This window comes from Scleropages formosus, chromosome 15 (assembly GCF_900964775.1).
Source record: "Scleropages formosus chromosome 15, fSclFor1.1, whole genome shotgun sequence".
Lineage (NCBI taxonomy): Eukaryota > Metazoa > Chordata > Actinopteri > Osteoglossiformes > Osteoglossidae > Scleropages > Scleropages formosus.
In genome coordinates this window covers 2,322,284-2,349,317 of record NC_041820.1, presented here as the reverse complement: position 1 = coordinate 2,349,317, position 27,034 = coordinate 2,322,284, and the positions used below count along the sequence as shown (strand labels likewise).

The 27,034-nt window shown below is 43.3% G+C and overlaps 2 protein-coding genes across 2 annotated transcripts; both read left to right on the top strand.

Moving 5' to 3' along the window:
* Positions 1-867: 867 nt before the first annotated feature.
* nt5c1ba (5'-nucleotidase, cytosolic IB a) lies at positions 868-4,284 on the top strand. The gene is made up of 6 exons (XM_018734441.2): positions 868-1,120; positions 1,552-1,719; positions 2,088-2,217; positions 2,533-2,655; positions 3,604-3,788; positions 3,956-4,284. The coding sequence occupies exons 1-6, from the start codon at positions 1,028-1,030 to the stop codon at positions 4,271-4,273; spliced, it is 1,017 nt and encodes a 338-aa protein (XP_018589957.1). The 5' UTR covers positions 868-1,027; the 3' UTR covers positions 4,274-4,284.
* An 862-nt stretch (positions 4,285-5,146) lies between these two features.
* On the top strand, positions 5,147-8,374 carry rdh14a (retinol dehydrogenase 14a). Its single transcript, XM_018734454.2, is given in 3 exon segments — positions 5,147-5,283; positions 5,286-5,548; positions 7,132-8,374. Coding segments are annotated over 3 exon segments (969 nt in total). The 5' UTR covers positions 5,147-5,195; the 3' UTR covers positions 7,750-8,374.
* The last annotated feature ends 18,660 nt before the right edge of the window (positions 8,375-27,034 follow it).

Here is a 27,034-nt window from a genome sequence, read left to right as displayed (position 1 = left end):
TTATTTTCTGTTTCAGTTTCTCAGAGCCCAAGCATCAAGAGCACTTCTATGAAATTGCGTAAAAAAAAACCTGTCGAAATGGTTCTTGGCTTTGTCTGCATTACACCTGGATGATCGCAGGTGACGTGGACAAGTACCACAATATACATATTATTGTATCTCCATGGACACACTTGTGGTAAATGGAAACCGATGGCTATGTCTCTCTTTCTCATAAAAACAATGCACAGATTGTATTCTCTGTGAGATTTACGTTGCTTTGGAGAAAAGCATCTAGTAAATGAATGAATGTAAATGGAAACGGATGGTTTCCATTGTAAACATTTTAGCTTGTGTCTCATAACGTGTAATTTGTGTAACAGAGGATTGATTGTGGGACTTTTCAGAAAGCAGTGGAGATGAGATCATGGTCCAGGTGACCCCACAGTGGATGACCCAACATTTGCACGCACACAGACACACATAGTATGATACACACACGCACACACATACACAGACACACACATAAAACATAACAGAGTATCTAATGTCTGCCAGCAGGCATTAATAATGCCATAGTGATGCTGTGTTATGGGTATTAATGGTCCAAAAGCTCCGGTCTAAAACCCTCAGCCAGATAGTACTGTATTTCTACTATTTCTACTGTTTGTTTTCTGTTTGGGGGTTGGTGGCGCAGCGGGTTTGGCTAGGTCCTGCTCTCCGGTTGGTCTGGGGTTCGAGTCCCCCTTGGGGTTTCTTGCGATGAACTGGCGTCCCGTCCTGGGTGTGTCACCTTGCCTCATGTGTTGCCGGGTTAGGTTACGGTTTATCGCAACCCTGCTCGGGACGAGCGGTTTCAGACGGTGCGTGCGTTCTGTTTCAGTCTATCCAGGAATCGAAACTATTTCCTGTGACCTGTCAGGATATAAAAACCCGACAGTACACCGCTGTGACACACACCTTCAACCCTCCTACAGCCTTGCGGTCTGTTCCTCACACTCAACATCCTCCGTGTCAGTGTCGGAGTCCCAGCCCGGTCGGGTCCAAGATGAGCGCTCGGGAATCGCGCCGTGGAATCGGACAAAAAGTCGCAGCGGAGCCTCCAGCCCCCGACAGCAGCAATGCGAAGAAACCGCGACTGGTGAGGACCGGCCAGGATTATGATTATTATTATTGATGTTGTTGCTGATGCTGCAGCTGTTTTTATTATTATTATTATTATTATTATTATTATTATTATTATTATTATATAGTGGTAGTAATGGGCATTGAGCCACTTGAACTTGAAAGATCCAGATTCAAATCCCACTTCCTGCTTCCATCCTTGGTCAAAATACTTACCCTGAATTCACTCCATAAAAATTATCCAACTGGTATAATTGGGTAAACCAGTGTAAGTTCCTTAGCACTGCAAGTCACCTTGAGAAAAACATCACATAAACCTCCAGTTGTAGGACTATTATGTTTTATTGCATGTAATACCAATATTGTATCCTGCATCTTTTTTGCTCTGGCTGTTAAAGCTGTTCGTGGTCTTGGTACACAACAGTGAGGTGTGTTGTGTGGTTACAGCCCAAGCCCCAGAATGCTGTGACTGTGGCCGTGTCGTCCCACGTCCTCTTCGACATGGCTCATGAGAGTAAGGTGTATGACGAACAGGGGCTCGAGAGCTACGTGAAGTACCAGGTCGAGCGTGAGAACGAACCCCTGAAACCCAGGGTGGCCTTCTCCTTCATCAAGGTAGCCACGCCCAACAGGTCCTTCAGTGACATCACTGTGATTCACAGTCATCTGTGAATTTGTCACTTCAATTATGACTGATCATCATTTCCGGTCTGTCCGGTACTCTGCATAGACCCTTAGTGTATGCGTCTCCTTCTCTGTCTCACGCACACACACACACACACGCACACGCAAACACACACACACACACACACACAGGGCTTGAGCCTCTCAGTACCAGGGCCAGTAAATGATTAAAACTCAGTGCAGTCCAACAACAGACAAGTGTGTATGTCAACACTGAAAAGGTGTATAGGTAATGATTTTGGCACAAACTCTGTTGTCCCTCCTTACTGTTCTATGTGTGTGTGTGCGTGCTGGGGCAGGCTCTGATGAATGTCAATGCCAGGCTGCGTGAACTCTACCCAGACAGCGAAGAGCTTTTCGACATCATCCTCATGACAAATAATCACGCCCAGGTTGGATTTCGCCTCATCAACAGTATTAATCACCATGGTGGGTACAGTAACTGCACCAGCACACAACAAAGCACTGCATTCTTCGCCACTGTACCACCCAGGTGTTAGGAATGGATTTAAGCAGATCATTATAACAGTTTTTTCTCCTTCCTGTAATCTCAGTTTCATCAGCTCCATAGATTGCCTGCATCCTCTGTTTGGGTTATATTGTCATTATGCACTGATTTTTTTTTTTCCATTACGGTGGTTAACAGATTAAATTCTTAATTATGAAGCTGAATTAGCCAATAGTCGATATATGTAATGTAATTTCATTTATAAAACTTATTTTATTTCTCCTTTTCCCTAGCAGATCTGCCCATTGAGAGGTTCTGTATGACCGGTAGCAGCAGCCCGGTTAGATACCTGAAAGCCTGCATGACCAACCTGTACCTGTCCACAGACCCTGAGAAGGTGCAGGAGGCCATCAAAGAGGGTAGGTCACCCCCAGAAGTCCTCCTTTTTAAACCATCTTCTGCATTTGTATAGACCTCAGTAAGTGAACTATGTCTTTTGTGTTTGTATTTCCCAGACTTTTAAATTTATAACTCCAGGAGACAGTGGTGTACATCTGACTGGCTGTCAGCCTTCATAGTATTTGTGTTATATTTTTTGGTTTAGGAAGTGAATACACTCCTCGACTTATGCAAATAGTCCATTCTTCATCCCCTTACGTAAATTTAAAGTTACGTATGTCAGATTCCCCCTCCTCCCCCACCATTCAGCATCATCGCGTGCTTCTTTTTACGGGGAGCATCCTTCCCTATCGTGTTTATAGTCGATACGACTAAACCTGGTTCCCGCGCTATAGACCATAATCCTTGTCCACCTTCATACTTCCTTATTATTCTCAATTTCAATCCAAATAGATTGCGGTACGCTTGCAAGACGGTTTTAGTTTTCCTTCAAGCGCACTTTACCACCAAGTATAGTGAATAAGGAAAAGGGTAGAAAATATGTGAAAAAAGCAGTACACTAAGGAGAGGAGACGTGTTCGCAGCTCAAAAGACGCAGGAACTGGGAAGATGCAGCTTCTTGCCTTGTCCGGTTACGCCAGCTTGCGTCGAACGTATTTCAGATGTTTTTCATAAAATAAAAGTGCTATCTGTAAATAAAGTGTGTGCTGGGATTTTTTTACGGAAATCCGGATTTACGGAAGTCAAATTTACGTAAGTAGAGGGGGGTCTGTAGTTATTATTTAAGCATTATCTACCAGAATTTCAAAGTATAAACTACTGCTGAGATTTTTACACTTTGATTCAGAGTGTAAAAAAGTGTGCAGTATTTCCCAACAGATGAAGAACTTTACACATGTTTATGATGTGTATAAATGAACATAGTGCATAAATGACCTGTACATAAATAACACGACTTGTTCCCCTAGGAATCGCTGCAGCCACCATGTTCCCGGTGAACAGTGCCAATGAGCTGAGCGACACCCAGCTGCGCGTGGCCTTTGACGGCGACGGCGTCCTCTTCTCAGATGAGTCTGAGAAAGTCTTCAAGAAAGAGGGGCTCAATGGCTTCATTGAACATGAAAAGCAGTTTGCGGACAAGCCTCTTGGCCAGGTGTGCAAAAATTATCCTTTTTATTGATTTATGAACATCTGTGTATATTTTTACAATCACCCTTCCATGTGTCCTTGTGGGTGAACCTTCAGGACGTGAAATCTTGAGCGCAAACAAGAACCTTGTCCAGTACCTCGGTTCACACAACCTCTGTCCTGCCTCCTCAGGGTCCACTGAAGTGCTTCCTGGAAGATCTGGCAAAGCTTCAGAAGAAATTTTACAGTAAGAATAAACAGGGGAGCTGTCCCATCCGCACCTACCTGGTGACATCCCGGGATGCACCTACCACGGGGATCCGAGCGCTCAATACCCTGCGGAGCTGGGGCCTGGAGATTGATGAGCTCTTCTTCCTGGCTGGAGCACCCAAAGGGCCCCTCCTGCAGAAGATTGGCCCGCACATCTTCTTCGATGACCAGATGTGCCACATTAAGGGGGCCCAGGAGCTGGGAACGACTGCTGCACATGTGCCTAATGCAACTAATTAGAAAAATGATAAAAGCAAACTGAAAATTCCTGGAAAATAGTATAACTTATGCTGGGTATCATAAATATATATATGTGTGTGTGTGTGTGTACTTATTGATAACATACATTTTTAGGAACTATTCATATTGACTGTTATCATTGATTCACAGAATATTTTACCCAGAACTACCTGTAATATAATTACTACAAGTTTGGTAGGATTTTTGGTTCCAGTAAAGAAGAATTTAAAGTTACATTGAAACTAATATACAAATTTACTCCCAATATATAGTGGCCTGTACATTCTTGTTTTATTCGTTTGTGTAAAATGATTTACAAAAATTGAATGTTTAATGAAACTGATTTGTTTATTAGTGACAATTAGTTTGGCAGAAACTGGGATGTCTGTTTGACCTAATCAACAAAAGCACGTATTTATTTCACATCTTTAATATATAAGTAAATTACGTGTGTGGCTATATTTTAAATAAAAAATCTAATACATCTTAAACTTTGTGCGTTTGTCCAGATACGTTTTGGGTCGCTTTTCCGTGCGGTTTCATGCGTTGTGTTACATCCGGTTTGTGAACAGGTAAAAGGGGGCGGAGCTCTACTTCTCAAACTGATCTCTTCATATCGCGTCGTCTTTGTGCTACATTACTTTCCACTGGTTTCACTTATTTTGTCGGGAAGTTGTAAGATATTCCAAGAATTTTCAAAATTCAATAATGTGGGTCCTGGTTCAATTAATAAAGAATTCATATGTGAGTCTGATTTCACTTCGCCCACTGAATTCCCCGGAAGGACAAGGCGGAACTTCGCAATGGATGCTGGTTATTGAAGTCTGGTTTACACTGAAATTCGCAAGGGGTGATGGTCCTTGTAGTCTGTCTTCCAGGCAGTTGTTTTTGCGTAGAAGAGACGAAGCGCTGTGTCGCATTTATGTCCGCAGAGGTGGTTTTGGCCTCGGAACTGGCCTGTGGAGTTCTCGTCATCGACGAACACTTTGCAGCGCTCCGCTCGTCGCCGCAGCGCCCTCGGCCGCCGAGATGATGTGCGGAAAGACGGTGATAGTGACGGGCGCCAACAGCGGCATCGGTCGGGCCACGGCGGCCGAGCTGCTCAAGATGCAGGCCCGCGTCATCATGGCCTGCAGGGACCCGCGGAGGGCCGAGGAAGCGGCCGAGCACGTTCGGCAGGAGGCCGGGCTCCAGCCTGGAGGACAGGTCGTGGTGAAAGTGCTCGACCTGGCCTCTCTGAAGTCCGTGCGCGGGTTCTGCGAGGAGATCATCAAGGTAAAAATGTGGTGAAATGGTGGGTAGTGACTGAGACAGTACAGATTACACACACAGTCTGGAGGATATTTACTACGCACTGGACTCGAGCAGCATGTGAATATAAAGTGTTTGGTAACAGCTGGGCGAACACTGATTCACCATTATTACTTAAAGCAGAAATAATATCATCAGATGATAACATAATCATCTGTCTGCCAGCAGCACCTTCAGATCTGCGGGTCTCCTGATCATGTTGAGATTAGTTTCTGTGACGTACAGAATTGCTGTGCATATTTGTTATGAGCCATATTCTTATTATACAGTTGAGCAGAATCAAATAATTATTCAGTACAGTTTAAATGGAGTGTTTGATGGCCCTTTGCTCACACTCATCTTAACGTGCTTATTTAGACCTTCTTTGTGGTGATGACCGCTTGGGCCAAATAAAGAGCACTTAGTTTCAGAATCCTTTTTTTTTGTGGGTCATTTGAGTCTTTTTTTTTTTTTTTTTTTTTTGTGTGTCAAAGTTATATCCAGATTTAGAGTGAAGAAAGAATTTGGTCGTTTCCATCCGCTGGCATGTCTCTCATCCACGCAGTTCAGCCCCTGAAACCTAACATTATTTCCAAAGAAGCCTAGAAGGTTGTTTTATTAGTAATTTATTACTCATATAAATCCCACGATCATTATTTTTCTGCATATGTATAGTTGGAATCAGAATAATGTCAGACTGGAAGCCCATAACCCCAACTTTGGTTTCCAGGGTAGGGGGGGCTTGGAACTCCTTCAAGCCAACAAAACACAACGGCCTCCTTACTCACACCACTATTAATCTTTTTTTTATTATTTATTTATTTATTTATTTATTTATTTTTTTATTTAAAACAAAAAAAAAAAAAAAGGTTTGCCCCTCTTCGTAGCACTCTTTTTGTGTTTGGAGCTGGGCCTGTTCTCACAGTTTTTGAACAATGCTACTCGCTCCTTTCGACACAGTCTAGTCGTGGAGCACCGCGCTCCGCAGAAGAGGTGAATGAGCACGTTGCCGCGGAGAGCTCTCCAAAGTGCTGAACTCATCTGGCCAATACCAGGCCCCTCGGCTTACAGGAGATAACTACGCGTTTGGAACAAATCGTTGCTGCTCTGCATGGAATCGATGTTTTGTTGACATTTATTCATTTAGCTGATGCTTTTCTCTGAAACAATGTGCGGTCAGGTTTGTACGCTATGGTGGTTATAACGATTTACCCATTTATCCAGCTGGGCAACTTTTACTGTATCAACTCAACAAAAGTACCTTAATCAGGGGTACTCCATCCGGAGAGGAATTTTATTGTAAGGTGACAGCTCTAACTACTGTGCCACCTGCTGCCTCTAATTTGTTTTTATAAGAAGCTGTGAAGGTTCTGTTCTGATTTTGGTTTGCTTGTAAGATCCTCAAGTTCTTCTGGCTTAGTATAGTCAGCAGTCTCTGCTCTGTTGTAAACTTGTCTTGTAAATTCACACCTCATTCACACCTTTTCTTGTGTTTGTGATAAGCAGTGCTTGGAGTGATTCTGATATTTTTTTTTTCTCCCCCCCCCATCCCGTTTTCAAATCGACAGGAGGAGCCCAGGATTGACGTGCTGATCAACAACGCTGGTGTCTACCAGTGTCCGTACTCCAAAACGGAAGATGGTTTCGAGATGCAGTTTGGCGTCAACCACCTGGGACACTTCTTGCTCACCTGCCTGCTTCTTGACCTTCTGAAGAAGTCAGCACCCAGCCGCATCATCATGGTCTCCTCCAAGCTCTACAAATGCGGTGAGATCAACTTCGAGGACCTGAATAGTGAGCAGAGCTATGACAAGGCCTTCGCCTACGGCCGGAGCAAGCTGGCCAACTTGCTGTTCACCTTGGAGTTGGCCAAGCGCCTGGAGGACAGTGGCGTCACCGTCAATGCCCTCATGCCGGGTATCGTCCGCACAAACCTGGGCAGGCATGTCCATATCCCACTGCTGGCCAAACCACTGTTCAGCCTTATCTCCTGGGCCTTTTTCAAGACCCCCCTGGAAGGTGCGCAGACATCGATCTACTTGGCATGCTCCTCTGATGTGGAGGGGGTCCAGGGGAAGTGCTTCGCTGACTGCAAGGAGGAGGAGCTGCTGCCAAAGGCGACCGATGAGGAGGTGGCCACCAAGCTTTGGGACATCAGTGAAATCATGGTGGGATTGACTACATGAGACACTGTTTGGTTGGCTGTCCCCTGGGGGTGGAGCAAGGGGTGATGAATCCTGGGAGATGGAGGGAAATCTGTGAAATGAAGGAAAAAAGTAAATATTCAAAGGATGCATGTAGTTGTCTGGATAAAATTGATTTTATTTTACTGGTGGAAAGTACAACTTGGTTTGAAGACGTGTTGCAAGTTGGCTGATTATCACTATTAATAAAAAGTTCAAATTTATTTTACAGTTTTCCTAATAATCAGCTTTAAGTAACAATTTTTAAATTAACCTGTACACTATATTGAAGCATAACAGGTCATAGAGTAACTTCATTAATCTGCATGGATTATTTTTGTTCTGCGATTTTTGAATCTGTCGTACCCATCAGTGGGAGGTCTGATCATTTGATTGCATCTGGAAAACTTGAAAAACTGGATTTGAACACTGAAAAAGAGAATGACTATCTGAAGAAAAATAATTAATTGTACACATGATCCTGTGAATTTTTTGCAGTAAGTACTATGTACTAAAACACTTCTCTTAAACAGTATCTGAACACACAAGCAGTTCCCCAGAAGTTTTTTTTTTTAATTTAATATTTTTGTTGGCGTACTGTGTATTTATGCATACCTGCAGAATTAATGGAACTAAATAAAAAAAAAAAAAACAAAAAAAAGATGCATTTCCTCATGAGTAAATACTGACCAGAAGTACAGTTAACTGAAGCATGTTACATTCTCATGCACAATCTGATATTTTTATATTAGATTTTCAGATATTTTTAGATGTTCTCCAGCTAGCTGTTGTGTTCTTTGTCTGTGCAAGTGATTTTCTTCTCTGGGTCATGGGCACCAACACTAAAGCACCCTCTGTTGTCTTTCTAGAACACCAGCATGACCTTTTGGAGCCAAAATGTGTGAAATGTTAGAAGTGCTGGAAGTTCCCTAACGAGCTGCACAATGAGGGCTCCTTGTAAAACACTATATTTTATGGGATTTTGTCAAATTATCTCACACCTCTCACTGCTAGAGTTGTTTATAAACTTTGTCATGTACTGTGATCTCAGTAGCACTGAAACAAGCATTTTGCTAATTTTATGTGCTTTAAAACATGGCCTGCCATAATGAAAAGTGCAAACAGTCCAGTCAGTGGTAGTTGTAGGATATATAATCCTACATTTAGTTCACATGATGTGGGACTGTCATATCTATTCAATCTGGTGGAATGAGCTTCCTCTTGCACTCAGAACTGCTGAATCCATCTCAACATACAAAACATACGGGGTGGTGCATCAAGTAGCACTGCTGTCTTACAGCGCCTGGGTGCTGTGAGAGGACATGGGTTCAATTCCTGCTCAGTCTGTGTGGAGTTTGCATGTTCTTCCCATGTCTGCGTGGGTTTCCTCCCGCAGTCCAAAGACATGCTGTTCGGCTTCACCTACAGCGTGTGAGTGACAAAGAGAGTGTTCCACTGATATATGGATGAGTGACCCAGTGTAAGTAGTATATCTAGCAGTGTAAGTCACCACGGTGAATAAGGTGTGTGGGCTGATAATACCACATACAGTTCATTGGAAGTCGCTTTGGAGAAAAGCGTCTGCTAAATACACACACGCACACTAGCTGAAACCGCTTGTTCCAAGCAGGGTCGCAGCAAACCGGAGCCTAATACGGCACAAGGCTGGAGGGGGAGGGGACGCACGATGGGATGCCAGTCCATTGCAAGGCACCCAAGCAGCACTCGAATCCCAGACCTGCCAGAGAGCGGGACCCGGCCAAACCCGCTGGATTCATTTCTCTCCTGATTTCCTGTCTACTCCATAAACTTTCTTTGCCTATTTAATAAATAAAATACTCTATCAATTCCTATCAAAACTATTTGTGTAACCTGTTTGACTAAAAAACAGTTGTACTGGACTAATAGACTGTCAAGAATCTATATCTGATGTTGATGCTCCTTTGTTTACTCTTGAGTTGTGCGTCACTTGGGAGGAAAGTGTCTTCTAAATGAATAAATATAAATGTAATTATTCAGAGTCATCCTGAACCTTTATTTAACAATGGTCTGATGTGGCTTGTTTACCAAAACTCTTTGCTGACTTGTTTTCCGTTAATGGAAATGTCCACAGTCCTCAAGCTTACTTTACAGGTTCTTAAGCATTCTAGAAACATCTATTGTGGTTTCATCAGCACCAGTTTATTAACATGGAATTCAGAAACTGAACCTGCAAGGTCACAGAGGTGAGCTGGTCTTGTCGGTAAGATGGAGGGCTGCCTCAGAAGGAGCGTGCGTTAGACGTTCATCATGATGACAGAAGACAGTAAATCAGTGTGACAAACTACTGGGTGCACATTTTACATGTACTTAAATTCACTTATGCTTTTCTCCGGAGCAACTTGCAGTGCTAAGCTGCTTACTCCCACTGGCCCATCTGTACAGTGCTGTGATTTTTTTTTTTACTGTATCAATTCATAGTAAGTACCACGAATGCAGGATTATTTTGTACATTTGCACGCTCCTTGTGTTACTTTAACACTTTGTTGTCAGTGTTTCCAGTCCTAATGAGGGAATGACTACTTTTTCTCGACACTGTAAAAAGTCGTCTTTATTAATGTTAGGAGTTATTGCTTTTCTTCCATTATTTATCAACATTTTGAAACCAAAGGCACTGTCTTTGACATCTCCAGCAGCAGAGCGGTAAAGAAAATGTACATATTCCTCTAGTTCTCATCGCCGTGTGTGAATGTGTATAAATGACATTTAGTGAAATTTTGACCTCTTCGATGTGACACAGGGTCACTGCTGATGTTTCTCTGTTCCACAAGCAGCTGCCTTTCCAGACAGGAGAGAGCTCCCACTTCAAAACTTGTCAGATATTTCATATTTCATTTGTCAGAGTGTATTAGGGCCTAAAGGAAAGCTCTGGTGGGACAGGGAGGGGACATGGGACACCCTACCTCACCTCACCTCACCTCACCTCACCGCTGGCATCCCTTAAAGTGTAATAAGAGACTCTCAAAACAGCATCTCCTTCAGAACATCGTTGTTCTTAGCGGGAAAAAGGGGAACATGTCAAAATACCTCATGTCAAGTGGGGTAATTCCGCAACAACGTCACTGCAACGTGTATTGTGCGAACTACATTGACTTAGTTTATTCCAACCGTTGAAGTAACTCAGATATGACAAGCGAATGTGTGGTACTCCGGTGCTTCTCGATTCCGGCGACTAATGCAGGAGAAGCTCATATTTCTGCTAATTATTATTTATTACCCGCATAATAATTTGAAAGAGAGAACGCGGTCGCGCGCGGCAGCTCGGTGGAGGGAAGACGGGCGCGCGCGCAGCTCCGAGGCGGCTCGCGCTCCTGCTTTCAACGCGCGGCGTTGTCGCGAATGGACGGCGAATTGACGCCGACTCCGAGTCGTTCGACCACTGAAATATTAGCTTAAATACACACACACACACATTTTCTGAACCGCTTGTCCCAGATGGGGTCGCGGGGAACCGGAGCCTACCCGGCAACTCAGGGCGTAGGGCCGGAGGGGGAGGGGACACACCCAGGACAGGACGCCAGTCTGCCACAAGGCACCCCAAGCGGGAATCAAACCCCAGACCCACCAGAGAGCAGGACCCGGTCCAACCCACTGCGCCATCGCACCCCCCCCTTAGCTTAAATATTTGTGTTAAATGGAGAAATGTTTTAAACTGATTTGTAGGTATGTCTGTCCGATGATAAAATTATACGTAAACATTTGCTGTTCCGGCTCATCATGAATGTCTTAAGTGAATGTCCTCTGTGAAGTTGTGTATAAAAGTAATCATTTATTATTTTATTTTGGAATGTTACGGAGGATAACTGAAGGTCGCTCATACTCAAAGAGAATATATAAATAACCTCTCTTGAAGCAAGGATTTACAACAAAACGGTTCCGTGGCTGTGATTCAGAACGCGGTAAAATCATGGGCTGAAATTTCGGCCGGAATTCGTTGACAAAGAGTTAAAGCTCCTGTAGAGTGGAGCAGTTGGCTTCGTCTCGCCATTTCAGGAAGGCGTCGTTGAAGCCTTTAGAAACGATTCTGGCCTTTTTTTAATGGCGCGATTCGCTCACAAGTGTCCGTTCATATGTGGCGCTGCGCTCGCGCGTCCCGCGCACCTCACGAGCTATCGCCCTGGAACTGCGGCGGGAAAAGTTATGAAATCTCTCCTTATAACTTCTTACTGAGGAGCTGTTTTGCACTTATATTTGTAAAAAATACAAATATGCACGGTGAACAATCGAGTTATGAGCCGGTCCTGCCTTGTTTTCCTTTTTTTTCTGTCAGACACACTCGAAGCTGTGTGAAGTGAGGCGGGAGGAGGTGAGTAATTCAATAAGCGAGTACGTGTTTATTTTTTACCCACGGTGAGATTCATACAGCCCCATACAGAGTTATTAATCTCTGTCCCTCACCGTCCCTCTTAAGTTAATGTTGCACGGCCCAAGGCCAAGGCTGCTACTAACAGAAGGAAAACATGACTTTGTTTTGCTTGGCCTTTGAAAGGTTCTTGGTCCATCCCCAGTGTTACAGAGCACCATTGGCCTGCCTGAACTTTTAAACTTTTCTGCCTGACCATGGAATCACTTTTTATTGTCACTCCACAGTATTATTTTTGACCATAACTCTAGAAAAGCTTTAATTGCTTGGTGGCCTAATAAATGGGCCTTGCTTCTAGTCATTGGGAATGTCAGGAGCTCTTCTCTACTGGCCTCTGTCTCCAGAACCATTTACAGTGTTGGGTTTGTGCTCTAAGTTACAATGGTTTACCCATTAATACAGCTCTGTAATTTTTACAGTCTCAGTTCCAGGTGAGTATCTTGACCAAGAGTACTGGTTGTCAGCTCTAACCGTCGTGCAGCCTGCTACTCCTATAACTGGGCTACAATTATTTCTATTAAGATTTTTTATCTGATACCTGTGTCCAAGGCAGGTATGCTGTTGTTAGATAATCTACACTTATCTACCTATTTATACAGCTGGATAAATTTTTCTGTCATTTTAGGGTTAGTACCTTGATCAGTGGTACAAGAGTGGGGATTCTGAACTTGAGTTCAGCTGCAAGGTGATGACTCTAACTAGTACCCTACTACCAGTGCCGGTGGATGTCTTACATTTAGATTTATTCATTTATCAGATGCTTTTCTCTAAAGCGACGTACATCTCATAGAAAATACAATTTGTGCATTACCTTAGGAGAAAAAGACATAGCTGTAGATGTGTGATTGTTAAATACAGTTGGTTTCCTTCACCATATGCACTAACGTTCGTCACACAAGTATCTCACATCATGTCTTCTGAAGTTGTAGATGGTGGACCAGAAATATGTGGCAGCACAAAGCCCACAGAACATTCATAAAACTGTTATCAGTGCTGCCATCCCTCTCTGACATTCAACCTATAGATTAAAATCATTAAATAAAATAGCACCTTGCCTTGATTTTCTCTCATCATTTCAACGTGGCATACAAGAACATGGCCCTCTTATAAATAATGGTTAATAATTGTAATCTCATCTATGCATGTTCTATTTCCCTAGTCTCTCCTCTTCTTCCAGTAAACCTATGCTCCCATTGTGCTATTTTCAAAAAAACTTAGGGCAGCTGAAGGAACTGTGGCCAACCTTAGATGTTAACTTCTGGCATGGAGAGACCAGAGACAGCCATGGAACCTGTTTTTTTGTAGCGGCTGTATAAAAGCAGAGGCGGTCAGCCGTAGTTCCATTTTAGAGCACCGAGGGAGTAGCTAGCTGATGAAGCTCTGTCGGAATGTTATTTATTGTTAATATCACCTGGATGTGTCCTGTCACCTGCATCATGTCGTTGCTGTGGTTGCTAAATGCCTGTAAAGTGTCACAGTTCTGAGCCTGTCAGACAGAGGTCATGGGACAAATCAAGGAAGTGTGTTCTTTCTCAAGGGTTTCTGGGATGTCAAGGATATGATTAGTGATATAGTTATTGTGCTGCACTGTGAAACTTATTATGTACATACAGTGTGTCCACAGTTGCTATGAGAAGGTAAGCAGCATAATGAGATGTCTTGTTGAACAGAACAGTGATGTATAAGTATAGTCAGTCATCACATGATTTGAAACTGAAATTTTCTTGGTGGAATGTAAGTTGCTTGACTGGATATGCAACATTAATTTTAATGAAATTATCTCTTCTCACCACTTATGAAGATTTGTCCAACTCTCATTAGAATGTCTGGAGATTAAGAATCAAGGTCATAGTTCTCTTTGCTGTTTTATTCAGTTAAACAAGGTGTGTTGTGGTGTTTCTGTGAGCTATATGTTTAATTATGAAAATCTGATTTCTCAAGTTATTTAGGGCCCTCTGTGGTTTACAAGACAACGTGTGCAGAGGCTTTGCTTTATTTTTGCACAAGAATTCACTGTGGTACTCTCGGGTTGGAGGCAGCAAGCAGAATATCAGTTTGCACAAAATGTAACTTAGTCATTGATGGGCTGGCCTGCACAATTAGGGGGAGATGTTGTTCATTATTTTTATTCATTGGGTACCGTTGCAGTGGAGAGAATGGGCCTTCTACATAATGTGCTCATTTACCAAATTGTCTTTGTCTCAAGTTTAAGTTCAAAGTTTGTCATGAGTAGAAGTACTGTGTACAAAGTACTAAGAAATTCTTACTTGAATGCTTCTCCACAAAATATAGACAATACAGGATACAGTAGATAGTACTAAGTACAAAATATACATATATACAGAGATAAATAACCAAAATAATTATCAGTGAATAAAGTGGCAATGCAAGTAATGAGCTTTGAAAGATCAGTGCAAAGTCAGTGCATTCTCAGTGCAATATAACTATATAAAGTATTGGATTTTGCTTGAATGATGGGATAATGGCCAGTGCACATCTCTTAACCCTTCCTTTGTTCATCCATTGTCATTAAGTGCTTATCCAGAGCATGATAGCAGTTGTCCAGAGCCTATCCTGGAATCACAGGGTATGAGGTAGGGTACACCCTGAACAGGGTGTCGGTCAAGCATCTTAAGTGTGGGAAATTTTGATGGTGGTTTTTAATGATTATGTAAGGTTTGTATGGTTAAATTTAATTTGAAGTAGTTTAAGGAGAGAGAACTTAAAATAAGGTCCTGCTTTTCATCAGAAGAGAGAGATCTGAAACCATGGGTCCCTCTACTGGACTGACCTAGAATTACAGGATTTTGTTTGCAGAGGTAAAGGTTCAGGAAGGATCTTGTATTGAGTATCATGTGAACCTGTGTTGAAATACCAGCTGTCACAAGATAAAGTGATGGTTTAGTTGGTACCTAAATACTTTATTAACCTGACTAGACATACATGTAAGAAACAGTAGCTAACCTTGAGTGTGCCACAGCCTCTGGATTCAGCTGCTGAGCAGATCAAACCTATTGCACTTTGGCCAAGACACTACTGTAAAACTACTGCCACATCGGCCTTTCCCTTATCTCCTGTTTGTTTAAGTGGCATGTCCATTTCTCTAGCAAGTGTTGATTTGGAACTTTGGCAAGGCTCTGCTTTTCCCAGCCCTCAGCCCTTCCCTTGTTTTCCAGAATCATTCTTTTCTAATACAGAGAAAGATGGATGTCTCCACTCTTTCCCGCTGCTCTACACACACAATCCATTTGAGAGCACTCACAGTTCCCATAAAAGATAATTTAATGTGGCTTCCTCTGAAACCCGCGATCCATCAGGTCTGTAATGGGACACCAATTTTAAAACACAACCGCTCCAGCTTACTATTAATGCCAATAAGGAAGTTCATGTAATATACACACACTGTCAGGGACTTCTGTAAACAGGACTGAGTAATATTGCCATGTGTTGGTTTCAGTAGTACTTCTTTCATGGTGCGTGGGCGTTCTGCAGTTTTCTCTCTGCCCTTTACTCTGTGTTCTGTAACATAGCAGCTCACTGGGTGGCAAATGTCTCAGAGAATTCCTTCTTTTCCCACCTCTCGGTGTATTTGAGATTTTTCCTTTTGTGGGTGATTTGAAGAAGCGCAGATAAGTGTTCATATCTTAAGTGGAAGCCATAGCAAAAGATACCACAGAAAGGTTATCTGAGTAAATAAATTCATAATAGAAAAATGGAAAACTAAGAACTTCTAGATTTGTTTCCAGTCATAGTACAAAATTAGCAAGTTTCCTTGTTGGAAAGACTATTTCTGTTTCTGTTTCTGATTCTCTTTACTGTGGCCGTATAAGGGTGTATAAGTGCTTGTCGATTTCTGAAGTAACTGCCAGGAAAAAAATGATGATTCATAGGCAGGAAAGCTATATTTCACAGCAGATTCCAAGATAACTTACAATATAGTATTAGGTTTGTACAACAACAAGCTGCTTACGGTCATGTATCCATTTATACAGCTGGGTAATTTTACTGGAGCAGTTCGCTATTACTGCTTTGCTAAAGGGTGTTACAGCAGGAGGGAGATTTGAAGTGGGCACCTTCAGTTTAAAGGGAATAGCTGTAACCACTATGCCAGCTGCAGCTCACATTTATAATTGTATTAGGTATCATATGAAGCAGCATTACTTTTTAGACCTGGTTTGTTGCCAGTATTTACAGAATGAAACCATGAACTTTTCAGTGCGTTCATACAGGTGGTGGCTGTTCCCAGGGGAGCACTCCCCCCCCTTTACAGATTCCAAAAACCTGACTTCTTTAGACCCAGAAACAGGAGAACTAGCCTGTCAAGCAAGGCCAAGGACCTGCACCATATCTGCTGACTTGCAATGTGATTAAAAGACCTGGACCTGTAGTTCAAAGGTCACAGGTTCAAGTTGTGTGAGTGCCACTTTAATCTGAATTGCTTCAGAAACATACTATGAAATTGGGTCATGTTTCAAAGTATTTGTAACTTCTTTCCCTGGACAAATGTTTTTTTTTTTTTTTTTTTTTTTTTTTTTTAAAAAGTCCTTATTCCAGATGATTGTAGTATTTTCCAAGCTAAAGAGTCTAACAATCACCTGATCATGGAGTGCTGTAATTCCTACAAAACTTTTTCAAAACTTTCCAATCCTCCACAGAGGTATGCAAGTTTCACATTGGGATGTATATTAACTTTTTTCAGTCCTCAAATTTTGGTCCAACACCTGCATATGGCCAGCCGTTCTGACTTGGCAGCATATACGGAACACATACATTTTACGCCAGGCTTCCATGGCGCTGCTTCAGCCCGATGGAGCAGCAGTGTAATGGCTCTGGGACAACTCAGCGGATGTGGTAGCCCATCCATCATGGGCACCTTGTAATCCTGTTGGAATGGGTGGACACCTACTCCCCACAGTGGGAATTCCTCCTTCCTCTGAATGCTGAGAATTTCACTCTTGAATAGTGTGGCATTGACTTCTGAACTGAGTCTCATCAGTGTAGTGTGGACTTCTGCGTAGTGAGGGACCCACAGCGTCAGGCCCCTGTAACTATCATTTTCAATTCTGGGAAATCAGGTCTGGAACTCACTGAGCATTTGACCTTGGGTTTACTTTGGTAAGTCTGAATGTTTGCTTTAGATGATATAGAAGAAACTTGGTGTAGTTTTTAATTAAGAGCCCATCATTTATAGCTTTCTCTGATAATTGTGAGCTCCAGGGAAGTACATCATGCATTTCTTTTAATGGGCAAAGTCTTGTAAAAACACTGCTTATCAGTTATGGTTCATTGCTCCAGATGGTAACAGCATCTGTTATGCCTCATAGTTCACTACCTCTCCAAGTCTCTCTTATATGAGTAACACCTGCTTTAAAAAGTGATGTAAATCATTCATTTTGATGGAGTTACAGAAGATTAAGTGGTCCATGGAAGTGGTGCTATTCATTCAGTCCTGTCCAGGTTACCACCAGTTCAGAAAACGTGGACCTCCCAGTTTCTCTCGTAGCTCATCTCTGCATCATGTGAGCTCATCAGGACTAACGCTTGCTGACAGCGGTGCTGATTGCTACACCCGTTCTTTTTCTCACTGAAACCCCATGCCAGTTCTGTCTGTCTTCCCACCTACAGGTGGTGCTGTCTCAGTGCTCCCCCTTTCCTCTCCCTTTCTCGTCCTCAGCTGTGGCTTTTTTGGTATTTAAGATCAAGTTCTTTGCGTGCACACAGCATGTGAAGCCCTGGCCTTAATCCACTTCACTTTAGTCATCAAGGGTGACCAAGGGTGGTATGTTAACCAATTTGAAGTCTGCCTCTCATTAATATTTCTTCCAGTTTTTGATTCAATCAATCAATCAATGATTGCCCCAAAGGTGCTATCTGGGGACAGGCCTGGGAAGAAGAAACTCGCGCACACAAATCTAAAATAATTTGTAAAGAGCCACACGTGTTTTGATATGGCTCCCCCCTGAACCTCCCTGTTTTGCTTCTTAAACTTCTTAAGCATTTGAGCACCATGAGTTGCTGCCTGGAACAAGGGCCCTTTCTCGCAATGGCTGTGTTGGAGCTCCTCGAACACAGGTCCCACTGCTAGTACTGCATGGACCAAGCAATCAGAGGCTGATAGGGTCCTTGTTTTTTGGCTTTCATATTCTGTCTGTGTTTACCGTGGTCACAGTGCAGTCAGGCATGGTGGTCAGGGTCAGGATTCTTTGCTGCACTTTAGGGAGCATAATGCTGAAATAATTATTCTCTTGTACTGGCCAAAGTCTGCAGACAACGTGTAAACACCAGCAACAAAATGCTTTTCTAAAAGCCTTTCCCCACTCTGTTTTAGTTGCTGAAGAAGAGTTAATGTGCTGCGGTTTGGAAAGGCAAGTCACCTCTGCAACTAACTGTCTTCCTCTGAACACTCTAAGGATAATGGTCCAGATGAAGGCTTTTACATTCCAGCCACTAATTATTTGCACAATCAGTTGTGATTTTGCATGTACCTCAGCTCTGAGCATCAATTTAAAGGGTGCCATTTAGAGGTGGTTAAAGAAACAAGAGGTGTCTGAGCATCTCTGTCTGAAGTCATCACGATAAAACCCTTGGTAACATTGACAGCGGGGGCCGCAAGCATTGCACTTCACTAAACCGAGATCTTGGACACACTTTGACAGCAGGCCTTGAGGGAATGATCAGAAAAGACTACAAACTTTTAAGTATTTCTATTTTCTATAAATATTCAGACTAAGCTGAAATTTCCACCACAGGTATGCACGCACAAGTTACTAAGCCTGTGGCAATAGCCCAAGTTGCTGTGTTTACCAGGGGAAGCTTTACATGTTGTTGTACTCGTCTTGCTGCAGGCCTGCGCTTGCCAACTTTTTTTTTTTTTTGGTTCACCTATCCCTTGTGATGCTGCTGCACCTCACCAGGGCGGTGAAGTACAGCTGTTCCAGAGGAACAGACTTTTTCAGACAGAAAAGAACACCCTATGGCCTGAGGTAGTTTTGTGAAACATTACGGGACTCATGGTTCACAGTTCACTGTGCTAGCGCTGAGTGTGGGCTGCCACTGACTTCACGCAGACCACAGTTCTGTGCTGCCATGGTATACAGAAACAAATTGCTTTTATTTTGTAATCAGGCTCTTACTGTAGCTTTTCCTTGCCACTTTTCCCCCAAGGATTGTAAAGGTCAGAGCCCACAAATTTTGAGAATTTCTCAGGCAGCTCTGAGAATTTCATTGTTTCACACCTTTTTCTTGTCCCCCTGGTCATATGACTCAAAGGAACTGCATTTTTCTTAGAAAATGAAAACTGAGTAATGTAGAGAGGTGTATTCTCAGCTTTTCCATAGAATTATCCAGGGGTATTTGGCAAATGACTTTTGAGTTATTGTTTTTATTCAGAGAAATGCAGTTGTTTTGGAACAGATCTGTCCCAGAGTGAGCCAGACTGAAGGCTGAAATCAACAACATAGGCCTATTCTAGTAAACTCAATGATCATTCATGATGAAAAAGAGTAGTACAGCATACCATGATTAATGGTATCTGGTTGATGTTTAATATCATTCCAGAAATATACTTTTTATTGTAGTGTACAGTCATAATGGACTACTTGAGGGCAACAGGATGGGGATACAGTACGGGCACAGCATCATGGACTGTGGCTCTTTGCACCGGGGAGAGTGAAGTCAGCGCTGGCTGAGCCCTGTCCGCAGCACTCGATGACAGCGTCTGACATTTCTCAGCTGCGGCACTGCTCTCAGCCTGTTTCACGTTGTCCATTTATAAATTACGTTGCTCATAAGCCAGGGAGTGGGGGTGGGGGTGGGCATTGAGAATTCATACTGTTTGATAGCAGCAGCTTCCCAGTTTTCATGCTTTTTAACATGGAAGATTCATTACCTACTTGTTTTTTACACCTACAGTGGTGGTGCATTCTTCCCAGTGGTCCCGTGGTTCTTCTAGTCATGAGATCTGGTTCGAGAAAGACCGTAGAAGGCCTGACGTTTCAAGACGCTGGTCCAACCAGAGAAGCTGCACAGCCATCCATGAGCACAGGTGTGTCAACCCATTGAGAGATCAACCAAAAAATAAAGCCCAACTGGTCATTTTGCATCCTTAGCAGCACAAGGTCAAGGCACACCCTTGCGCCTGGAGCTTTGTTCTCCTTCATTGAGCCTGTCTCCACGTGTCAGAGCGTCTTGATGTTTGTTCTACTTCGCATCCCCTGCTGGTTCACAGCAAGAGGCTGTCAGACTCAATTAAGGCACGCATTAGCCTTGTTCATTAGTGCCCTTCCTCAGGGCCAGTCCTAAGTGCTACCTGTGAGAGGAAGGGCAGCCGAGCGGCTGGACAAGGGCAGAAACGACACTGGCTTCAAAAGGACTTTAAAACTATCTCTTTCAGTGGCCCCTAATATCTGCCTCAACTTGTCCTGTTTCTCACCAGCACTTACAGGAGACATGGAGCAGCAATGTCATTGTGCTGGGATTTCTTGGAAGAAACTAATATTAATATGTCATATTCACATGTTTAGGTGAGGGTTTACTGGGGCACTTGCCTTCCTTCTGTGCATTAGACTCTGCAGCTTTCCACTTGACTCTCTGGAAAAAGGGACAAATATGCACTGTTACATTGTACACAGTACAGGTGGTAAAAATAAATCTACAGACCTTGGGCAGCGCTGTGGCACAGCAAGTAGCACTGGTGCCTTACAGATCCTGGGTTGTGGGTTTGGATGTGTGTTCCAATCTGGGTCAGTCTGTGTGTGAAGCAGTTTCCTGTAAATTAGTGACTGTGAATTGCCCATAGTGTGTGCATGTGTGTTTGGTTGCTCTGTGATGGACTGGTGTCCCGTCCAAGGTGTACTTGGTCTCACAGCCTATTTGGGAAAGACTTCAGACCCCTGCGACCTTAAGTTTGACAAATGAATTAATCTACTAGCCCTTATAAATACCCTTATACTTTAATGTTTTAACAGCCTTCGCAGGAAGGTTCACAAAACAAGAGAAAATGTAAGATGGCTGTTATGGCCACCCACGCTTTACACAGCAATGCTTTCAGAATCTCAGAACGGCGGAAATGAATTCTTTCAGCATCCCTGTCTGAATGGTTTTAATCTTGGTGTTTTTCTTATAGTAGACAAACATTTTGTAAAACGCTTATGGTCTCCACCTTTCCTTTAACATTCACGGCATTGCTCCTACCAGGTTGTACTGGTCATTCATTAACACCAGCATGTCAAGGGTTCTACTTGTGGACAGACAAGCTGTTTGAAACTGAACCAGAGCAGGCAAATGGTGTGTGTAAATGGGCCCTCCAAGCCAAGGAGGCCTCCCTGTTCTCTTCTGATGATCTCAGTGACATTTTTATAGGTGTTTGTTCAGCCCTGCGGAACAAACTGCCTCTGGACCATTTCCATTGTTTCAGTTTTTTTAAAATCACGTTTCTTCAGAGAGATATTTTTATATGGGTTCAGACTGGTTTCAGCCCATCAGCAGTTGCTTTGAAACACCGTTCTCTGGAGTCTTCTCGACAGCTGACGGAAGATGGAGTTACTGGTCTTCCTGGTCTTTCAGAAATGTTCTCACAGTGGCTGTACAGCAGAGTTAATACATGTGCAGTTCTGGGATTCAGGGGTTTGTGTAGAGGACTGATTATTTAGAAAGAAAACAAAATCCACTTGAAAGAGTTCTGACCATGGCACGAGATATAATTGCTCACAATTAGTATTCCAAGAGTAGAGAATAACCTGCATTATCTCTTAACTTCATACAGGCATTTTGTATGTATGTCACTGCAGGAAAATCATACAAGGATCCAGAGTTGGAGCAGGCCCTTTTTCCTGTATACCATATTGAATCAGGTGAGAATCACCCTCTTGGTGCAAAGTTCCTGACAGCATTGTGTCATTAGTCTTTGTGCTGAAAGTGCTTTGTATCTGCCCTGTTTTGGAAAGGGGCTCTGCACTTTCACACATCCCTCCCTGACTCCCAGCGTATAATGCGGCCTGCCAGGTCCAGCTTTATTCAATAACCAGATGGAAATACGGTCAGTCGGGAACGGCGGGGGGGCCCTCTATGCTCTATTTATAGAACCGTAAAAAATGAAATTTGCACATGGGCCTTGCTGGGTTGAGCTGGTGAAACTCCTAACTGGAAGCCGCCTTTACTGCTTATTTACTTCTTGACCCCTCCGAACATAAGGGGCAGAGGACTCTTTCCTCTCTGCCGCATGATTTATTTTCTGTCCGCTGAACCAGAAAATGCAGACCATCGGCTGTAGCATCCTCTCCCTGCCAAGCACATAAATGACTAACATATGGCCCTCAACCCGTTTCTCCATGGTTTTCACCAGGCTCCCTGTTCCTCACTGCCCACTGCTGCACAGAGTCATGTGTAGGGGATTTCGGTCAACCTAATTATATTACTTGCACAGATCGGCTGTCTAAATGGAGGACTACTGTAACAACTGTGTGCGGCTCCGGGCATCTTGAGGATGTCCTCAACAGGGCTGTTTTCAGAGGGCAACCCCAGGCACGGAGATTGCGGTTGCAATCCCCAAAAGGTTGTCCTTTCTGAAACAATATGTCTGCTTTAAAGCGCAAGAATGGCTGGCACTTTTAGGCAAGCTGTACTTCTTTTTTGACTGGCATTGTGTTTATTTTGGCTCATTAATGGTAGTTTTAACTGAAACGGGTGTCTCTGGATGTGGAAGTTTTCTTAGTGCCTCATCACAGGTCACAGTGCACTGTTTTCATGAATAAATGTAAACTGGAGGTAGTATCAGGGTAAGGACTGCTGTCTTTCAAACCGAAGGTCCTAGATTTGAACTGCTGTTCCTGCTGTAATACTGTTGGTCAATGTACTTACCCTGAATTGATACAGTAAAAATTACCCTGTATAAATTTCTAGGATTTTATTGTGGCATGAACTGCAGACTGTTATGTCATTTAGCATAGAAAACTAATTTGTGGTGGCGATCGACATCACTGTGACATGCTGGAGCCTGAATTGACCACAAACATGCTTCGCGGAGAGCAAGGGATACCAAAGAGTTCCCTGATCCAAAGAGTCCAAGCAGCCTCTTGACGGGGACACAACAGATGGTGTCTCAGACAGCTCATCTCAAACTGTGGGGCCTCAAGGGGGCTCTCACCCATCTGATTCAAAGTTGCAGAACCCCACTCACCCCCGGTAATTGTGTCAACACAGCAGGCACTCAGTTTAGCAGCGGTCTGCAGCTGGTTGTGGGCAATACATTTAGCAGATTTTATGTTGCGAACTGGCAACAAATGCGTGCTGAATTACATATCTAAACTGGGTAATGAAGCTGAATGAACATGTTTTATGCTACTGCACTGTATTCAGTGTTATGATATTGTTATACGCAAAATGAAATTCATTGTAAATTTGGGAGGCAAAACACTGGAAACACTTATACTGGACTTTCCAGTCTGTCATGAAAAGTCAGAAGGGTTCGTTCTCCCACATAATTTAACAGACCTGTGGAAATGGGCTGTTTCCAAATTGTTTTCAGTGTTTGGTTTAACGTGGCTCTCTGAATTAACATTTTCTTCACTAGCTTTGATCAGATTTAAATGCAGATCTCAAATTCTGGGCATGAACTTAGAGGTTGAACTGAGATGTGGACTCAGTTTGGTTATTCTGCCAAATTGTGATCTGTCAGTCAAGTGGAAAAATCATTTGGTTTCGCAGTTTTCGTTTTTTGATCATTGAAAACCATAAGTTGGTCTGTGTTAGACCTGATAGAATACTGCTTGAAGCCAATGATTTTTTTTTTCCTTCTCTCAATGAATTCAGAGGCCTCTTTTTTTTTTTTTTTTTTTTTTTTAGCCTTGTGTGGCAAATTTCATGCTTTTTTCGCACACACCTATATCTGGACTCAGAATCCTGTTGGGCAAGCTGTCGTCTCCAAGGACCTAATCTTCTATGATTCGTCACTTAGTCTGTGGTGCGGATACATTTTTTGAAAAATAAGTGCTTTAAAAGGATTATTTTGATTTATGTTTCAAATATGCATGAAAAACAAAGAATGTGTTGCAATATATGCATACCTGATGTCTGCTATTAACATTTCCAAGTAGATGGAGATAAGGGTCAAATGCAGACATGGCAGTACATGATTTATCACAAATTCTAGATCAATCATTTACACAAAAATGTTCCACTGCTAGCGATTATCATTGTTCAACGGAAATGAAACCAAATTCTTTCCATCTGATTCGCTTTGGCGACCCTCACCACATCACACTGCATATTCTGTAATACTTGTTGGCAATTTCACTTGGCTGTTGAGCTTGCCAGCAGGTTAATTGAAGGTGCTGAACTTTAGAATATGATCATTTTATTCACCTCACCCCAAGATAATTTGCTTTATTAGAGAAAACACAGTTCACTAAAACTCAGCCTGGCAGGCCCATGTAAGTAAAGAAATACTTAAGACTTTAAATAAATTGTTTACATTTAAATTAATTTTATGTTTGTTAGAAAACACCTCTATGAGGAGAAACTAAACAGTCATATTGTAACTTTTTTCCTGTTTTGGGAGGTGAATAGCATTTGAGATGTTTTTAGTGTAGTTTGTTTTGCGTTGAAATATGTAAAACTTCCCACTTAAAAAAAACCTAAAAACATCATGATTTTTGATGTTGAACGTATTAAAATCTCGGTGTAGGATGTGTATTTAAATGCCGTGGTAATGCTCTTGATGTATTGTAAGCTCATTTTACTGTTTAGGGGATACATACCGGGTAATTGGCATAAGGTTTACTTCTAGTTGGTAAATTGCTGTATGTATAATTTCCTGTCCAAATACAGACGACAACTGAAATGTTCTAAACAAAATAAATTGCCCTGCTTGTTTTTGAGGAGCAAGACAGTGTTCAGCCTTATGTAATATGTCAGCTCAGCGTGTAGAACAGCTACTTCAGAGGCTCGAGTAACTAAATATTTAAACAGGCCAAACGACAGTGTGCTGGGGTTTGTGATGTTCGCTTTAGAGGATGGAGGAACGGGCTGCTTCTCCTGCGTCACTGTGTTTCACATTTCCATGTGGTCTACAGATGGGACCATGTAGCTGTGTTGTCACTGAGCCTCCGTGTGTGTGCCACGAAGGGCCTTTCTGTGCTCGTAGTGTTTACTTTCTACACTGTGTCTATCCACAGAGAGGGGTCATTGGAACACACACACACACACACACCCCTATAGCCGCTTGTCCCAAGCGGGTCGCACTGAACCGGAACCTAACCCGGCAACAGAGGGTGCAAGGCTGGAGGGCACACAACCAGGACAGCACGCCAGTCCACCGCAACGCACCCCAAGCAGTACTCGAACCCCAGACCCCCCATTGGGATCCAGGTGCTCAGTCATGTCTTCAGGTAAAGTGTCTTTCAGACAAGCTTTATTTTGGGAGTAATTCTCAACAGATTGTATCATTTGTGCCTGTACAAAACCAACCAGGTTTTACATGTTTGTTTACTGCTGTGACTGCAGTCCTTTTTCCAGGTTAAAAAGAGACTCCAGAGAGTAATTTCAAAGGGCAGAAATGGTCTCTAATTAAAATGTTCCATAATTTACTGCACTGCTCATGCCAGGCTGGTTCAGAATGGGCTCAGCAATGGTCTTTTGTGACTGTAACCAGGATGTTGTGGTCTCCAGCTCCTCAGCCGAAACATGGAGGTTGAAGCAAGCCTATCAGAGCAACCCCCATGCCCTTGGATGTTCTGTGTGCTAAGGAGGTACCTATAGGCTTGGTTCAGTTTTTTTTTTTTTTTTAAAATTTCTCCCCACCTCCCTCCTGTCCCTCCCCCTGTGGTTGCATATCATCTGTCACTGGGTCGTACTGCATCTTGCACACCGTTGCCATGTCTTACACCATGTCTAATGCGAACCTGGAGAGCTCTAAGTGAGTTAAAATCATTCATTTGTGGTCTGCTCCCTGCTCTCCTACAGTTGTGCTCTCTGAGATTTGATCTGCATGGCTGATCACAGCATCATGCAAGCAGCCTCTGCCTAGGCCCTGTGCCTCTGCTCTGGTCCAACTCCGAAGCCTTTGCTTCACACTCGGCCCATAGAGGGAATGCGCAGATCAAGAGGAGGGGAAATGAAGGCTGAAAAGCCAGAGGTGATTCCCTCCGAATGAGGTGCCATGGAGCTGAGCTGTGGAACAAGCCAACTTGGAGAGGCATCTTGGCCTCCTCTTGGGACGTCAGCTCTCCTCTCCCGTAACCATGATAACGCTTTTCTGCACTGGTTGCTTCAAACCCGGAGCCGAGAGGCCATGAGCGGCCGTCACGCTCTGGCAGGTTCTCCTGCACTCACAGCGTGTTGGGTTTCCCTCACCTCAGTCTGCGGTGTTCGCTCAGCCTGCTCCAATTTCATCACCAGATGCCTCCAATTGTCCCAAGCTCTCACCATGACAGCTCCTTTGTGTTTTTTTTCCAGAGGGTACACATGATGTCTTACTTTTTTGAACAGTGGGAAAAGAAATTAACTTTGGATGCATGTGGGACATGTGGGCCTGTAGTTACAAATAAACGGCTGTTTGCCACCGCTGTCACACAGCTCACTCTGGCTGCTCTCTTTGCCAGGGAAGTTTGTGCCAGCGGCCCGTGGAGGACCGTGAAAAGTGCTCACACATTGCTCACTGTAGACTGCCAACCCCACACAAAGAGGAGTGGCTGAGTGGCATTTTCTTCTTCCTGCTGTGTCATGGCCAGGTCTCCTTGATGCTATAAGGGCTGATCAGAAGTGTCTGGTAGGAATGACCTTTGGTTTCGTTTGTGAGCAGTGGGCTCCAGTTGACCTTCGTCTTCCCATGGACACTGTGTGGTCTTGAGGTTAGATGGCTGTACTCAGATGAATTCAGCCCAGAAATAA

What these genes read in the sequence shown, in the direction of transcription:
- nt5c1ba (XM_018734441.2), top strand. Translation starts at nt 1,028, where the DNA reads ATGAGCGCTCGGGAATCGCGCCGTGGAATCGGACAAAAAGTCGCAGCG. An exon ending in ATGCGAAGAAACCGCGACTG is followed by an intron (nt 1,121 to 1,551) that starts GTGAGGACCGGC and finishes GTGTGGTTACAG; the next exon opens with CCCAAGCCCCAGAATGCTGT. An exon ending in CAACAGTATTAATCACCATG is followed by an intron (nt 2,218 to 2,532) that starts GTGGGTACAGTA and finishes TTTCCCTAGCAG; the next exon opens with ATCTGCCCATTGAGAGGTTC.